Raw genomic sequence first — 18,464 nt, 5'->3', positions numbered from 1 at the left:
TAATGTATTTATTTATTTGAGTTATGGGAATACGTATATGTTAAAGCTTTTTAAATTTTATTTTATTTCTTGATCGGTTCATTTAAATTCACTTCAGTTTTACATAAAGTGTCAAATCACCAGTCACCAATTGCAATCCAATTAATTGTGATGTAGTTCAGTCAAATCCAACTATTTTAAATCCAAATCAGTCCAATTCATGCAGAAGCGGTTTAATAAGAAGTTATTTAAAAGGTAACTGCTTCTGTTACCTCTTTCTATCACTTGCTTGACTTGTCACACGGAGTGCTTTTGTCAAATGCCTGTGTTAATGTTGTCTGTTTTGGTCTTAGCTAGCTGCTGCTTACGCTAATAATTTAGTTTATTTAAGTTAATGTATTTATTTACCCATTAAAAGCGTTTTTAATGTTTTATTTCTAGATGAGTAATGGGAATACCTATATGTTAAAGCTTTTTTATTTTATTTTATTTCTTGATCGGTTCATTTAAATTCACTTCAGTTTTATTCATAAAGCGTCAAATCACCAGCAAATGTAGTCTCAAAGATGGGTCCAATTCCAGCCAATTGCAATCCAATTAATTGTGATGTAGTTCAGTCAAATCCAACTATTTTAAATCCAAATCAGTCCAATTCATGCAGAAGCGGTTTAGTAAGAAGTTATTTAACTTTAAACCCAGATAAGTTGATTGTAGTTGTTTTTCTATGTTAAATTCTTCTCTTTTTAATGACCACAATGCAGTGCATCGAATGTACTTATGAACAGTATCACAGATATTACTGTACAGAACCTTTTTCTGATGCAGCAAACACGTGGATTCATTTACGAAACAATTTCTTTTCAAAACACTTGTTTGTTCTGCGAACATTTACAAAAATATCAGCATAAATGTGCTTTAAATGTGTGGTAAAAGTGCCAGGACAGGACCAACCTTCAGCCGGCTGCCGCAGAACGCCACAGAGTGGAAGATGATGCCGGACACCACCGAGCGATTCAAACCAGGAATCCTCCCGCTGTGCTGTTCATCAGAAACTCCTCCTCCCTCCCATCAGATTCACCAAACTGCATCAGCTGATGTCTGTACTTCAGATTCATATCATACATACGGGGCAAAAATATCATATCACGATTTTTAAAAAATAAAATCACGATTTCGATTTTATCTCAATCTTAAATTGAAAAGTGAAAAACAGACAGTGTTGCAGAAGTATTTCCGGCTGGGCAGCTTGAAGCAGGCGTTCGAACCTTTTCTACCGTCTTTAACGATACTTTGCAAGATAAAAGGTAATATGTGCCACCGCGTTCTGGACCATCTGCAGAGGTTTCACAGCACAGGCTGGAGAGCAGTTAGGAAACCAGTTAGGAGAGCAGTTAGGAGACCAGTTAGGAGACCAGTTAGGAAACCAGTTAGGAGAGCAGTTAGGAAACCAGTTAGGAAACCAGTTAGGAGACCAGTTAGGAGAGCAGTTAGGACTCGAACCAGGTCTTCTCCCCCAACAGCTCGCTGTTATCTACCATCACGCCGCCTCTGGGCATCGGGAGATGTTCTCGGAGCCTTTTAAAGTCTTCATTCCAGGTGTTGGACTGTAAAATTCATTAAGTCAGAGGTTTTTACCTCAAAGCCTCCAAAGCTGAAATCCTCCCCCTAACAGCAGCTGTGGGCTTCGATCCCAACGCTCCCAAACAGCAGCTCAGAGTTTATCAGCCTGAGCTATCTGCCCTTTAACTCTCACACAAAGCTCACTTTGGCTGTTGGTGCCTGGAAGAAATGATGATTAGATCCTTAAAGAATGAAAGCTGGAAGTCCACAGAGCATCTGGGGGAACTGAACCCATGAAGAGTCCGACCCCAGGCAGCGTCCATCAGCCTGAGCTACTCCACCACACTTCAGACGTCTGGAATCAGTCAGTTTCTGTCTGATAAAACTGCTTCAGACTCATTAGAATAGTCTAATATAATAAGTTGTGGCTCTGAGAGACTCGCTTTGGCTGCGGGTATCGAACCAGCGCCCTCCAAACCCAGAACCCTTCATGCAGCAGCCCGAACTATGCTTCCACTCTGCTGCCAGGTTTCATCTCTTTGTGGAACCTGGTAAAGACTAACCGACATACATAACTTTGTCCACCAGGTGGCAGAAACGAGTAAAAACTAATGAACCTCGAGATGAATTTATTTTTCTTTTATTAAAGAGCAAACACGACTTTAATGATGAAGCAGATTATTAACATCACAACAATACAACTCTTATTACAGCACAAATTCTCAGGAAAACATTAAAGTTTATACTTTCAGAATAACATCTGCAGGAAAACTTAATGTGAAAGAACCAAAAACATGAAAAAGGAGGTCATTTACAATAAAACCTTAAAGCTGTAGTAAAAACACCCAAAAACGGTTCAATTTCAAATGAGTTTCAGCAGATAAATGGAGCTAAAACTAATTATTTTATCATATTATTTATTTTTTCATGACAACATATTGCTTAAAAGATTTAGTAAATAATCTTGTTATTTAGGGGAAAAAAGGCCAAAATAAAGAAACATTTAGTTTTTTTTATGACACATTTATTCCGATATTATTCTCATGTATTTAGTTAATATGAGTTTATTTAACATTTATCTAATACTGAACTCTTCGGGTACGAAGCTTTAAGCAGATTCTCCTCATGTTGACCACAGATTTGATCTTTTATCTTTATTTACACAAAGATGCAAACTTCTCAGCTTTTAGGAGCATTTTAGATGCTCAGATTCTAACAAAGGAAGGAAGGAAGCATGTTTTAACACATACTGAGAGCACCAAAACCTAAAAATATTCACTTTAAATCATGTAACTAAGACCAAGAGAGCAAGTTTTCTCAGATGGATCATTTCAATCCATTTAATGTGTTTTATTGGAAATGAGAGATATTTACAATCGAATCACTGCTTTACATTTCTATCATAAATGATCGATGGTTAATAATTCACTGTGTTATTATAGAAGGAACGAGGACATGCTGAAGGGGGGTGTTATTACTAATTATGTAATAATTACCGGTTATTACAGATTATAATCGGTTATAAAAAGGTTATAATCGTTATAATCTGTTATTACTGGTTATTACCGGTTATAGTCGGTTATAAAAAGGTTATAATCTGTTATTACTGGTTATTACCGGTTATAAAAAGGTTATAATCTGTTATAATCTGTTATTACTGGTTATTACCGGTTATAAAAAGGTTATAATCGTTAGAATCTGTTATTACCGGTTATTACAGGTTATAATCGGTTATACAAAGGTTATAATCATTATAATCTGTTATTACTGGTTATTACCGGTTAAAGTCGGTTATAAAAAGGTTATAATCGTTATAATCTGTTATTACCGGTTATTACAGGTTATAAAAAGGTTATAATCGTTATAATCTGTTATTACTGGTTATTACCGGTTATAAAAAGGTTATAATCTGTTATAATCTGACCAAACCTGCTGTTCTCAGAAAAACATCTAATTTTTCCATTAATATTAATTAGAATTATGTTTAAGTAATATTAAATGAAAACGCACCAGCTGAATAAGTCTTTGACTTTGGCCTGGTGTTACGGTGCTTGTTGTCCCCTGTTTCCTGTCCTCTGAACCCCAGCTGGTTCTGGTTCTGATGGAGGTTTCTTCCCGTTAAAAGGCAGTTTTTTCTCTCCACAGTCGCCTCGTGCAGCTCAGGATTGGATCAGAGAGAAGTTTCTAAACGGTTTTTAACTGGCTCTGCCTGAACTGAACTAATTTAGAATTTAATTAGATTACAATGAACTGGTTTGAATTGGACTGTATCTTTGATATTTGGTGCTTTATGCATAAAACTGAACAGAATTAAATAAATTCCCATCAATAGAAGGAAAATAAAAGCTCCATAAGATGGGATTTTAGACATTTCATTCAGTCTATTTCTGGCCTGATGTTGCAAATCTAAACTAATCTAATCTGAAGCATTTTCTCCCTAAACTTCTAAATTATTTTGAATTTTAAAAAGCTGCCAAGCAGTCTTTCATCATCTTCAACGTGAGCATCTGGAGACGCCTGGAAGCGGTTCGTTAGCGAGCAGAAAGCTGCTGCATGTGGAGGGAGTCGTAGGTGTCTCTGCTGGCTGCGCTCAGACCCTGAGGAAGGTTTACAATTCAATCAATCAGTCAGTCAATCAATCAGTCAATCAATCAATCAGTCAATCAGTCAGTCATTGATGCTGTTTGAACTGTCAGAGCAGAACATTCCTAAAAAGTGATCCCAGCTGGACGGTTTGCACTCACCTGATAAACGGCATCGTGGTTCTTTCTGCCACGATTCTAAAGAAGAAACAGAAAACAACTCTCAGGTATGTCTGGATAAGTCATATGTATGAGTATATATATATATATATATAAATATATATGAGTCCATATGTAGTCTGAGATGTTTAAACAGTCATATGTGTATATATATATATATATGTTTAAACACTCACCCCACTTTTAATAGGAAGCTCTTTATATTCTCCATCTGTGCGTCTTTGCAGTCCCTGAAGTTAAAATCACATTAATGAGCAGCTCATAGATTTACAGTAAGTGTGAGTTTCTGCTGGTGAGATCATGAACAAAGGAGAAGAAGAGCATTCGTTCGTTACCGTGTACGTGGAGTCGTCAGCAGGCGGCCTGCGGGGCTATAAGACCAAACACAACGGATATAAATGAGTCAGCACCTCTAAGATGTTCCTCAGTGAACTGAAACTGCACAGAGTCTGTGGCTCGGCTTTGGTTTTACAAGGTAAGTTTCAGTGCTCCAGCTAATCCTAAAACTCATCAATGCTCCTTTAAACTGGCCGTACGCGACATGATTTTCAAGGATTTCCAAACTGTGGACAGTTTTCAGTCAGAATAAAACCAGGAGGAATCACACAGTGCTGTGATCTCAGCTGTTTGGTTTAAGGTGGTCATTAAACTCAGTCCAGGCTGCTTTAAGGCGGTATTTCAACCACCATGTGCGCTGCTGCCTCTTCCAAACAGGAAGCAGGTGAAGCTGACGGTAACCATGGCGATGGGGCAGAAAATGTACGGTTCAGCCGGACCGAACAAACGGAGGAGGAAACAGAACGAATGTTTCTACGATGTTTCGCCTGCAGTTAAAAATGCAGCTGTGGCTAAAAGCTGCGAATCGCTCGACTTCACTGTTGTTTACAGTTTCTACCAGGTGCATGATGGGAAATAATCTCAGAAAAATCTAGCGCTCTTCCATATAGTGACCTTGTAAGATCTGGAGTGTTTGCAGAATCTTTAATCTGTGATTTAAAACAGTTTCTGGGCAGTTTAAAAAGCAACAAATGGATCTGTTCAGTTGTCTTTGGTATAAATTTACCGTTAGTCGTAGCGTTAGCCACTAGCTGCCTTTTCACTCTGTAACTATGATGTTTGGAATAAATAGGTGTGATTCCAACGTAACAAAGACACCTGAAGGTTGTAACTCGTGTCCTTTTAGTGTTGGAACAGCTCTCAGCTTCAGTCAGGTACCGGTACAGCGAATCAATCCAAGCAGATGTTTTAAAGCGTAGCGCTGAGGTGCTAACAGGCTAACGCTGACAGGCTAACGCTAACAGGGAAACGTACGGAGTCACGGACAGGATCACGAAGTATATGAACTCATAAAGACTGTCTAACTAACTTGTGGACGTCCGTGGGTGCAGATGGGAGTCCGGGACCCCTACGGAGAGAAATCCTCTACGATATAACCTCTGTTCACCGATGTCAAGGGTCGTGAGGTTTTATTTAAGCCATGTTGACCCGAGCTGTTTCAGTTCGAGGATGCTGCTGTTTCCATTATCGCCGAAGGCCGTAATTCTATACTAAGTTAAAATTATTCTCATCTTTGAGCTCTACAAAAAAAGATTTGTATTTTTATATCTATAATGAGTTCCTTTTTAACACAACAGATAAATAATGAGACCTGGAACCGACCCTCAATCGGCCATAACTCTATTAAGGGAGCTTCCTGCTATATGAGCTCTTTTCTCGTGGCATCATCAGACCACAGCAGACTTACTTTTCCTCTCCCAGACTCTGTCATCAGTTGATCATAATGACTGGCGCCCTGACCTTTCAGATCCTAAAAACAAAAACTCCTCATTAACAGTTGCTGTGTGAAAATTTGCAAAAGACAACAGACAGAAGCAAACATGGGGCCGTCAGTTTGTGTTGTTTGCTTGTGACTCACAGAGTAGAGGCTCTCCTCCGTCACCGTGACTTTGGTTTTAAAGAACTGCAAAAAAACACATTCAGGAAAGACATTATGGCTCAAAATGATGTTACTAAGACCAACAAGTCCTGAGTTAAGACTAACAGTCGAAAGTCAGGATTAACAAGTCTCTGAGGAGGAAGAAGAGCTCCAGTTTAGACCAACAGCTGTGTTTAAACAGGCCATACCATCCGAAAAGCAAGACTAGCTCGTCCTGAGTCTAAACCAAAAGGTTTGAAAAGAATAAATTAAGTCCAGAGTCACGACATAAAAACTTTCAGCCTGAGTCGAGTCCAAAGTTAAGGCAACCGAGTCTGAAGCTACGATCCACAGACTTTAACAAAACTGTTAGCTTCAGAGATGCAGATTATTCATCAAGTTATTGTTGAATCTCAACTTAAACGTCCGCTTGAAGTCATGTTGAAGACATGCGTCTGAATGGACTAAAGTCAGAAGATATCCTTCCTCCATTTAACGGGAAACAAAAAGGGACTAAAGTCAGAAGATATCCTTCCTCCATTTAACGGGAAACAAAAAGAAGTGTTTGTGCCAACCAACCCTCTCCTTGATGAACATCCCGGTGATGATGAGGCCGTACAGCCCGAGGAAGCCGTCCAACATGTAGCACAGACGGGGGTCGTACATGTGAAAAGCCTCTGTGGAGGTCAGAGAAAACACGAAATTCAGTCAAGCCTTTAGTGTCTTACTGCAGGAAGAGAGTGTGTGAACGAGCTTGGTGGTTTCCTCAGCTGCTGCCGAGCTCTGGCTGAGGCTCATTAACTGACAGCTGTGTGTGTTCATGTGTGGTTCATTGTGGGCGTCTGTGTGCATCGATGCTGTTAGTAAAGCTGAAAGATGCAGCAGACGAGTCGCTTCTCATCTCAGAAACCTCCGTTACACGTTGAAACAGGTCAGAGTTCTTCATCTTTAACTTCATGTCACACAGAGACAAAAGAGTTTAGAAACACAACAATTATAACACAATCACTGAAATATGCTAAAAATATAGACTACCAAATTCTGAGTCAAGACAACCAAATTCTGAGTAAAGACCAGCAAATTCTGAGTAAAGACCAGCAAGTTCTGAGTAAAGACTATCAAATTCTGAGTAAAGACCAGCAAGTTCTGAGTAAAGACTACCAAATTCTGAGTCAAGACCACCAAATTCTGAGTAAAGACCAGCAAGTTCTGAGTAAAGACTACCAAATTCTGAGTAAAGACCAGCAAGTTCTGAGTAAAGACCAGCAAGTTCTGAGTAAAGACTACCAAATTCTGAGTAAAGACCAGCAAGGTCTGAGTAAAGACTACCAAATTCAGAGTAAAGACCAGCAAATTCAGAGTAAAGACCACCAAATTCTGAGTAAAGACCAGCAAATTCAGAGTAAAGACTACCAAATTCTGAGTAAAGACCAGCAAATTCTGAGTAAAGACCAGCAAATTCTGAGTAAAGACCAGCAAATTCTGAGTAAAGACCAGCAAATTCAGAGTAAAGACTACCAAATTCAGAGTAAAGACTACCAAATTCTGAGTAAAGACTACCAAATTCTGAGTAAAGACCAGCAAATTCTGAGTAAAGACCAGCAAATTCTGAGTAAAGACCAGCAAATTCTGAGTAAAGACCACCAAATTCTGAGTAAAGACCAGCAAATTCTGAGTAAAGACTACCAAATTCTTAGTCAAGACTACCAAATTCTGAGTAAAGACCAGCAAATTCTGAGTAAAGACCAGCAAATTCTGAGTAAAGACCAGCAAATTCTGAGTAAAGACCACCAAATTCTGAGTAAAGACCAGCAAATTCTGAGTAAAGACTACCAAATTCTGAGTAAAGACCAGCAAATTCAGAGTAAAGACTACCAAATTCTGAGTAAAGACCAGCAAATTCAGAGTAAAGACTACCAAATTCTGAGTAAAGACCACCAAATTCTGAGTAAAGACCACCAAATTCTGAGTAAAGACCAGCAAATTCTGAGTAAAGACTACCAAATTCTTAGTCAAGACTACCAAATTCTGAGTAAAGACCAGCAAATTCTGAGTAAAGACCAGCAAATTCTGAGTAAAGACCAGCAAATTCTGAGTAAAGACCACCAAATTCTGAGTAAAGACCAGCAAATTCTGAGTAAAGACTACCAAATTCTGAGTAAAGACCAGCAAATTCAGAGTAAAGACTACCAAATTCTGAGTAAAGACCAGCAAATTCAGAGTAAAGACTACCAAATTCTGAGTAAAGACCACCAAATTCTGAGTAAAGACCAGCAAATTCTGAGTAAAGACCACCAAATTCTGAGTAAAGACCAGCAAATTCTGAGTAAAGACCACCAAATTCTGAGTAAAGACCAGCAAATTCTGAGTAAAGACCACCAAATTCTGAGTAAAGACCAGCAAATTCTGAGTAAAGACCAGCAAATTCAGAGTAAAGACTACCAAATTCAGAGTAAAGACTACCAAATTCTGAGTAAAGACCAGCAAATTCTGAGTAAAGACCAGCAAATTCTGAGTAAAGACCAGCAAATTCTGAGTAAAGACCACCAAATTCTGAGTAAAGACCAGCAAATTCTGAGTAAAGACTACCAAATTCTTAGTCAAGACTACCAAATTCTGAGTAAAGACCAGCAAATTCTGAGTAAAGACCAGCAAATTCAGAGTAAAGACCACCAAATTCTGAGTCAAGACCAGCAAATTCAGAGTAAAGACTACCAAATTCTGAGTCAAGACCAGCAAATTCAGAGTAAAGACTACCAAATTATCAAAAAAAGTTGAAAATAAATCAACTTGTGGAGTCAAAGACCAAACCCTTTATCTGAAACCAAGTTTTCACCAAGATCAATAACTCTAAATGAACAAGTTCAGATTCAACGCCTGTCAACTTAAGACCAACCCTTATATATAATATAATATTATAATTCCCACATGGAGTTGTTTGTCAGGAATAACGAACACGACATGAAAACCAAAGAATCTGAGAACAGAATCCAAACCGAGTCCAGATTCAGGAAACAGCTCCTGAATTAAGACCAAACAGTCAGACAAAAACTCTCTTTGTGCTTTTCTCTCTTTGTGAAGTCGGATCATTGACTGAATATTTCACTTAAATGTAAAGTTTCCATGAATCCTCCATCAGAAGGTTTAAACTCTTTAAATTTTCTTTGCTTTGTGCGACCAGATGAACGTTTGAGTCTTACAGCCTTTTTCCATCTCATATTAGAATCTGTAGTCAGGTTTGTTCACAGTTTGTGGTTCAGAGAGCTCCTCTTCTTCCTCATCTCATCACGAGGCTCCATGTATGGATATCTGCCTTCTATCGGTGATCAGCTTTAACTTGGCTGGTACCTCTTCATCCTCCGATTAGCTTAGATAAACAGAAGCCTGCTGGCTGCAGTCTGAGCATCTGGTCAGATAAAAGCAAAGACTGACCTCATGGAAACACCACAGGAAGTCCCTGATCTGATGAATACCACAGCGGCGGTTTCATGTGCCGACGATCAGTTTCACTAACAAGTATTTAGCTTACAGTGTAACTTAGATTAACTGAGTTCTGAGGTCTTCATGTTGGTGCAACTGAAAGCTCTGGTTGTATAACATCAGTTCGGCATAATTAATCAGTAGCCTGAAGGCTGAATTTCACGACCGCTCTCTGAGCTTCTCAGCATTTATAAATGTAAAAATAATGCAGTTTGTTGTTAAAATTATTAAAAAAAGCCCTTTTTCAGCTCTGAACACATATGAACTTAACTTTAAGCAGTTAAAATACTTGTAAAAACGAACAGTGAGTCTCACCGAGCAGACAAATTATTAAATAAAATGTCTTTCTAAGTTAAAGGGTCATTACAAAGCTTCATTATCAGAGTTTTAACGTCATATTTCTAAGTTCTTCATCCAGAAGAAATATAGAAAAGTCCACTCGAGTGCAAAATATGTCAAATTCAACATTTAATTTAGGAAAACAACAACCTATTAAATCCATTCTTTGTTAATGTTTGGAACAGAAAAACTTTCATTGCAACATTTAAAGCCATTTAAAGTGTTGCAGGTCAGCCATTAGAAACATAAACAGCCATTTATACATAAACTGAAGTGATGAAGCCTGATATTAAAACCGTAAAATCATGTGAAATGTGACATTTTAATTAGTTTTGCATGAAAACGAATGTCTAAACTGAATAAAAGTTGTTTTTTTGGAGGTTTTACTTTAATAAAGATTACAGCCCAACACATGAGAAGGAAATACGGTGCTTAAAGCTTCAGTATTTCACACATTATCCCGACGTTCTGTCTTCTTCTCAAGGTTAGAAATATGTTGCATTATATTATATTATATTATATTATATTATATTATATTATATTATATTATATTATATTATATTATATTATATTATATTATATTATATTATATTATATTAAATCACATTATTCAGTATTATCCTCAGCTTCGGTTTAGATTCATTCAAACTATTTGGGGTTCGGAGGAACCAATAAATACAATTATTACATATTTTGAGGATAATTATTTCCACATCAGCCTGATAACCCAAAATGTGATGTGCACGTACGTGCACGGCAGGTTAAATCTGCTGCGTTTGCTTTTTCTAGGCAGGAAAAAAACAAATAAAGCACATTTATTTCTCAGTTTGTCAGAGTTTCCACTGAAACTGCATTAAAACAGAAGCTAAACTGACTCAGATCAACCAGCTGTAAACACTTGTAAAGATCCTGACTCATCATGATGAGCTGCTTTCTCGTCAATAAGCTGATCGATCGGGATGAAAGTCATGAGACTGATAACATTAATGCCAACGTTTACTGTAACTGAGGAGGTGGAAACAGTCGCTGACGTCACTGTTTCATGTGATAATAACAGTGGAGCTAACTTTGACTAACGGAGAGCTTCTGAAACCCATCTTTGTTGAGTGGAAACAGAAAAAACAGAAACAGAAAGCTTCCATCAGAGAGAACGCTTCATTAAAGCGCCTAATCGCTTATTAATCACCTTCAAAGGCTCAGACAACAGCTTCCTGAGTGAAAGAACAGACAAAACTCGGCTTTTAAAGGCTTTTAAGCTCCACCCCCATGAGGAAAGGGGTGTGGTTTGATGTTTTATGTCAAACTTGGCTTTGAAGCTGGACCTAAAGTTGAAAAGGGATCCTAATCAGGTCCGTTTTGTTCGGAGTGCAGCCAGGAGTCCGATGACTCTACGTTGGTTTACTACATCTGTCCTGTATCCTGTGGAAGAAAGTTGGACCCAAAGGAGGCTCAAATGTTTAGTTATCCCCAAAAATAGACCCGCGCACATTTTTAGTGCCTGATTCATTTGGGTCACTTCACAAAAACTCCACTCCACTTAATTTAGTTAAAACAATTTATAACAAGTATGAGTAATTATTTCCTGGATGTTTATATCATAACATAAAGTGTTAAATAAATGATTAGAGTGGAAGAACCAGGCGAGACGTTAACCGTCTTCATTAAACTCAACGTGAAGCGTGTTTCGAATGTTAGTAATAAGCGGAAAGTTGAGGAGGAACACCACAGGGTTCTATCCTCGGCCCACTTCCTTTTCGAGACAGGCTGATGGTTCAGTGACATCTACTTTTTCCTGTAGAGCTGATTTTGACGCATTTTACATCCTATTTTGCTTTAATTTTACTCAAACAGTTAATTCAGCCCAGAGTTCTGATCCCTGATCAACAGTTCTGCAGCTTTCTGAAGCTCTTTCAGAGTTTTTCTTTGGACATTTTCTGCTTTTTCCCTCATCTTCAGTCCTTGTTCCTGAGCATTTTCAGTGTTTTTTCTTTGTTCAGCCACTGAACTCTGAGCTATGAAGCATTCAGGCAGAAAAAAGGCTCCTAACTCAAGGGATGAACCAGTGTTGTGTCGACACAGAACAGACAACTTAGCAAAGAAGCCATTTTAAACTGGATCTTTAGGCTCTTTGTCACAAAGACACATAATTTGTTCCCATTTCTTTAGCTGCATCTATGAAAAACAGCAAAGAAAACACAGTTTGACAGACAGAAAATAGGATTTCTGCAGCAACAAGGTGATTCCCAAAGAGCTATTAGCTGAAAACTTGGCATATCTCAGCAGGGTGTGCAGTGTGTCCTTAAAACATTTGAGGAAACTGGACAAGTGGAGGACAAAAGAAGAAGTGTCAGGCCTAAAAAACTATCTCCAGCAGATGAACAGGATCTGAAAGTGATGTCCTTAAGAAAGAGGAAAAAATCCAGCTGTGACCTGACAGGACCTGAGAGATGCATCTGGACCTTCAGCTGATCCATCTACTGTTGGCCCAAGCCTCATCAGAAATGGTCTCCATGGAAGGGTGGCTGTCAAGAAGCCGTTCTTAAGGAAGGGAAACAGGGAGAAAAGGCTGAGCTGTGCCAAATGACACAAGAAGTGGACTGAAAATCAGTGGCAACAGGTCTTATGGAGGGATGAATCCTCCCCAGAGCCCGGACCTCAACATTATTGAAGCAGTGTGGGATCATCTGACAGAGAACGGAACAAAAGGCAGCCCACATCCAAAGAAGAGCTTTGGGATGTCCTTCAAGAAGCCTGGAGAACTATTCCTGAAGACTCCTTAAAGAAATGACAGAAAGCTTGTCTCAGAGGGTTCAGGCTGTGTTGGAGAATAAAGGAGCTCAGACCAGAGATTCACTTTAAAGCTGCTGAGAACTGATAAAAAAAACTCTGTTTCTGCCTCAGATTCTGGGTCATATTCCTTATTTAATTAAATATATAAAGAAATGAAGGATGGATCAAAGCGTTTGCACAACTTTGTAAAGTGAAAAACAAAAAAAAAGGAATTTCAAGGCGAATAATGTTAAATTCTGTGACTTATAAAGATGTCGACACCCTGCAGTTGTGCAACATTTTACATCTTGATAAAGAGAAAGCTGCTCTTATCACCTTTTCCTCTTCTTCAGGATGATTAAATGATTGAAACACTTTATCTGATGGTCAAACAGGCATTTAAGCAGCGTTAGCTCATATCAACATGAATATAGTTTAAAGGCGCCGCTGTGGTTTCGGTTGGCAGTTTGAACACCTGAAAATGATCCAGGACGCCTCACCGCTCTGTCTGTTTCTCACCCTGCAGTCCCTTTCTGTTCCTGTTCTCAGCTTCTTCACCACATTACCATCAAACATGGCCGCCGAGCTGAGAGCGAACCTTTCTGCCTCAGCAGCTCAGTCTGAAGAAGACTCTTCGGCTCAGAAAACCACAGAGCAGCTTCCTGAAATGGGGGTTTCTATCCTTGTGGTCAATTAATTTTCAGAGCTGTGATGCTTCAAAAGGAAGAAAACGTGAAGCTTAACAATCTAAAGCAGCCAAAGCTGCACATTAAGCATTAAAATCAGATCATAATATGTGGAGAAAACATCCATTTTAACTTATTTAAATTTAATATTCTTAAAAAAACACCTTAAATTGAAGCCTAATTTACACACGACACACTTTTTCTAATTCCACTGACGGCAAACAGCCATAACTGTAAAATAACTATTAAAAATCCCTCATTCAAGGCTCGACTGCTAATTTGATTTAATTTGATTCAAACTTCTATATTAAAGGCTGTAAAAAGCTGATTTTCTGGTTAGTTTTAATGCATCTGCAGACTTTAAAAGTTTAATGTCCAACTTTTCTGTGTAAATTAGCAGCATTTTTCACATTGGTTTGGTTGGTTAGGGTTAGAGATTACTGAGTTTTTAATAAAAACTATGGAATTATATATTATTATATATATCTTATTACATATTATTGATGTTTCTGCGCGTCTGAATCTCCTTTACTTTGAGATAAAACCCCTGATGTGTTTGTTTTCACCCAAACATTCATCTTTTATTCATATTGTTTGGACGAAGGAAAGCTTTAAATGTAAATAATTAGGATCTCAGTTTGAATTCAAACGTTTTAATAATGAAGACGTTTTTGGTAATGATCATTTTTTCTGCTCTGCCTCTAATATATGATTCATCAGAAGTTTCTACGAACAGACCGAGCAGGTTTCTGCACTTTGAGAATCATGAAGAATAAATAAAAAATACAAAACATTTCTTTTCATATCCGGCATAAAAGCAGCTCTTTAAACAACTCTAACTTTAGGGTTAGGGTGGAAGCTGAGGCATCACTTTCTCTCCGTGTGCCGCCATGTTAAATCATCTCAGCGACATGTTTGCTGCTGCTGTTTGTTTTTGTTTCAATTCTTTATTCAGTTTGCTTGGTTTTGATTTGCCGACTGGAAAAATATAAAAAATGTCAGCCTCAAAGCAAACTGGTTTTAACTAAAGCTCCAAACTTTGGCTGATTTCAATCAATAATTTCATTTATATGGTTGACCCGACCCGTGTCTACGATGGTGTTTAACGCTTCACTTTGGGATAATTAATTAATTAATTAATTTGGATAATTAAAATGTCAGATAGTCCCCAGTCTGGGCAACTTTTTATGGATCAGTTCGGCAGAGTTGACCCGGTTCTGTTGGCCTGAGCCGGGCCGAACTGTAACACGTGGCCCAAGTGTCCTCATTCAGAGTGACATGCTTTACATTTATTTAACGCTTCCCTTTGGGATAATTAATTAATTAATTAATTAATGAAGAGTGTTCTGTTGGCCTGAGCCGGGCCGAACGTTACATGCTTTACATTAAGGTGGTGAGGCCCCAGGCCCCATGAAAATACTGATTGGATACATGTTCTCTTTGGCTGCCTTTAGGCCCGAGTCAACAGGTTGAATTTGGACCATGTTTGGCCGAATATTCTCTGCTCTCTCATATTTATATATATATTCTATATATTCTCTGATATATATTCTATATATTCTCTGATATTTAAGGCCACGCTTTGTCTAGTTTCACAATGGTCGGTGGTCTCAGCAGGGTTCAGTGTTCTGAATATTGGTTGAGTTTCGAACCCTATTTTGGTCGTTTATACTTGGATTTTACTGTAAAAATTTACAGGCGCTAAAGACTTTTTTTCTTTTGATAGTTTAAATTGGTATTCAATAGTAACGGGCTTGGATTGGATCTTTGAAGGACGTTGATGGGATTTTTATTGTGATTTGGAACAAAAATAATTTAATTATCGCTCTAAACCTTGGTTTTAAAGTGGAATTTAACGCTTTACCACAGCTTAGATACTATTACACATTATTTCCAATCGAGTAAAAACTTCAGTTTGTGAGATTTGATGCTGTTTTAGGAGGTCGAATAATAATAATTTACTGCTTCAAAACTTCAATGGTTTCAGTGGTTTTGTGCGATTCATTTTTAATGCTCTAATTTTAAAATCTGACACATTTAAGAACAGGTTCAGTTTAAAACTGGTTTAAACTGATTTTTTGTTGGTTTAATTCTCAACAGGAGAGAATCGTCTGTTCTATTTAGTATTTTATACATTTGTCAGCTTCTTTAATCTCTTTAATTGGACTTTTTCCATTGAACTATTTGTTCATTTGTAAAACAGCTCAGAACTACGGGTGAACTATCGGATGGATTAAGGCTTTAACGTAATAAACATGGTTTTCTCTTGAAGGCTTCTGACTGTTAAATAAAAAACTGATTGAGTCTTAGAAGACTTTGGGAATTATTCTGAACAAGATGGAGAGCACATTCGATGTAACATAGTTTAAGATGTTTGTTTATCGTGACAGCAACAAAATATTAGATAAATATTAGATAAAAGAAGTAATAATATTAAAAGTATTACATATTATTCATAGAAACAAAAATAAACTTGATTATCAACAGAAAACAGAAAGATGTTAATGCTACTCCACATTTAGGAGTCAACGTGCTAATAATTTACAAGCTAACGTGCTAACTTTGAAAGCACCCGTCAAAGTTAGCACGTTAGCGAACAAAATCCCAAGTGCCAAAAGCATCGAGAGTCAGATGGAGACGGAAATGAATATAAAAACTATGAAGTGTTGAAAGCGAACTCTGTGTTCAGTTCTGTTGAGAAAGGCACGAACAACACCTCAAACATGGCTACCACAAGCTCAAAACCTTTTGTGTTTGAAGTTTCCTTCTAAAATGTCTTCAGATGAGGAACTTTCTGAGTCACGTTTTGCGTCCGTAGAACTGAACCGGCTTTTTTAAAATGTGATTTCCAGGGTTATCAGGTGGAGAAGAAAAGTTAAAACATGTTTTGTAGCTCATGAAAGTCTCAACTGACAGAATAATCTTAATAAATGCAGTTTGTTTGTTGCTCTTGTGTCTGAAAAAAAGACATTTTTTAAAATAAACGGATTATGATTTAAATCTAGAATCTGCATCAGAATTCAAAAGATTGTGTTTAAGACGATAAATCACCTTCTTTGTTTTTTAGAAAACCGCTCTAACCGTCACTGTAAGGACGCCGTAAAGCCGTAAAGCCCCTGTTTGCAGGACTTATAGGTGGAAAAAGCAGTGCCTTTACCTGCCGAAGGAGGCATGGAGGCGAGGACCAGCAGGCTGGACACCCACATCTGGAGCTCCATCCCAAACCAGTTTCCCAAGAAGACGATGTTTCTGGTTTGAGCAGCGAAGTGACAGAAGTGAAGCTGCGTCTTCCTCTGTCGTCTCGAAGTAGAACAGGAAGTGGTGAGGAGATGTTGTGACAGGTGACATCCAGCGACACACTTTAAACGAAGCCGTCTCCCACACATGAACATATTCTGTGCACACGGAAAAAGAAATGCAGCTTCCAGCGTCTGTTTATTTCACTGCTTTTCATGTTTACACCGTTACTTCGAAACAAATCTTAACAATCTCCATCTGAAGCCGCCTGTTTCCTTTATTCATGAGCTCCCTTTTGTTATATATCGGCAACATACCTGGATATTAAATAAGAAAAGCTTCAACTTACCTTACAGCTGAATATTAGACATCCAATGGTTCCACATAAAGGCTAAAAGATGAATAAACAACACTTTCTGTCAAATCTTTACTGGTACTTTGCATGATTTACAGTCCTTTTTTTAATTTATTAAATTATTTATTTATTCATGTGCAAAATCTCTAAATTACAGTCTTTTCGGTTCATTCTTCTCCTGGAATAAGTAGTTTTAGTCCGAGGGCTCTCACACACCACAGAAACATCAAAGCGCCAGCAGCAACAAAGTGTTTCCAGTATCTGGGATAAAATAATTGCATAATAAATAAATAGAAGCCATGAAGTGTTGGTGGTTGGTTTTGGTGCTGATGAAGGCCCAAATGCAGAACAACAGACTGGAGGCTCACCTTATCCAGGAGGCTAACCTTATCCAGGAGGCTAACTTTATCCAGGAGGCCAACCTTATCCAGGAGGCCAACCTTATCCAGGGGGCTAACCTTATCCAGGAGGCCAACCTTATCCAGGAGGCTAACCTTATCCAGGAGGCTAATCTTATCCAGGAGGCCAACCTTATCCAGGAGGCCAACCTTATCCAGGAGGCCAACCTTATCCAGGAGGCTAACCTTATCCAGGAGGCTAACCTTATCCAGGAGGCCAACCTTATCCAGGAGGCTAACCTTATCCAGGAGGCCAACCTTATCCAGGAGGCTAACCTTATCCAGGAGGCTAACCTTATCCAGGAGGCCAACCTTATCCAGGAGGCCAACTTTATCCAGGAGGCCAACCTTATCCAGGAGGCTAACCTTATCCAGGAGGCTAACCTTATCCAGGAGGCCAACCTTATCCAGGAGGCCAACCTTATCCAGGAGGCCAACCTTATCCAGGAGGCTAACCTTATCCAGGAGGCTAACCTTATCCAGGAGGCCAACCTTATCCAGGAGGCTAACCTTATCCAGGAGGCCAACCTTATCCAGGAGGCTAACCTTATCCAGGAGGCTCACCTTATCCAGGAGGCCAACCTTATCCAGGAGGCCAACCTTATCCAGGAGGCCAACTTTATCCAGGAGGCCAACCTTATCCAGGAGGCTAACCTTATCCAGGAGGCCAACCTTATCCAGGAGGCCAACCTTATCCAGGAGGCCAACCTTATCCAGGAGGCTAACCTTATCCAGGAGGCTCACCTTATCCAGGAGGCCAACCTTATCCAGGAGGCCAACCTTATCCAGGAGGCTAACCTTATCCAGGAGGCTCACCTTATCCAGGAGGCCAACCTTATCCAGGAGGCCAACCTTATCCAGGAGGCCAACTTTATCCAGGAGGCCAACCTTATCCAGGAGGCTAACCTTATCCAGGAGGCCAACCTTATCCAGGAGGCCAACCTTATCCAGGAGGCCAACCTTATCCAGGAGGCTAACCTTATC

The 18,464-nt window shown here is 38.8% G+C and overlaps 1 protein-coding gene across 1 annotated transcript; it reads right to left on the bottom strand.

The window, feature by feature from the left end:
- Window positions 1-3,940: 3,940 nt before the first annotated feature.
- On the bottom strand, window positions 3,941-16,886 carry LOC140294158 (T-cell surface glycoprotein CD3 zeta chain-like). Its single transcript, XM_072379578.1, has 8 exons — window positions 16,648-16,886; window positions 6,796-6,893; window positions 6,217-6,261; window positions 6,046-6,108; window positions 4,637-4,672; window positions 4,478-4,531; window positions 4,284-4,319; window positions 3,941-4,136 (listed from the first exon to the last, which is right to left on the bottom strand). The coding sequence occupies exons 1-8, from the start codon at window positions 16,880-16,882 to the stop codon at window positions 4,071-4,073; spliced, it is 633 nt and encodes a 210-aa protein (XP_072235679.1). The 5' UTR covers window positions 16,883-16,886; the 3' UTR covers window positions 3,941-4,070.
- Window positions 16,887-18,464: the final 1,578 nt, after the last annotated feature.

This window comes from Leuresthes tenuis, unplaced genomic scaffold (genome assembly GCF_036924035.1).
Source record: "Leuresthes tenuis unplaced genomic scaffold, fLeuTen1.0.hap1 SCAF_1, whole genome shotgun sequence".
In the NCBI taxonomy this organism is placed as follows: Eukaryota; Metazoa; Chordata; class Actinopteri; order Atheriniformes; family Atherinopsidae; genus Leuresthes; species Leuresthes tenuis.
This window is presented reverse-complemented; position numbering and strand designations above follow the sequence as displayed.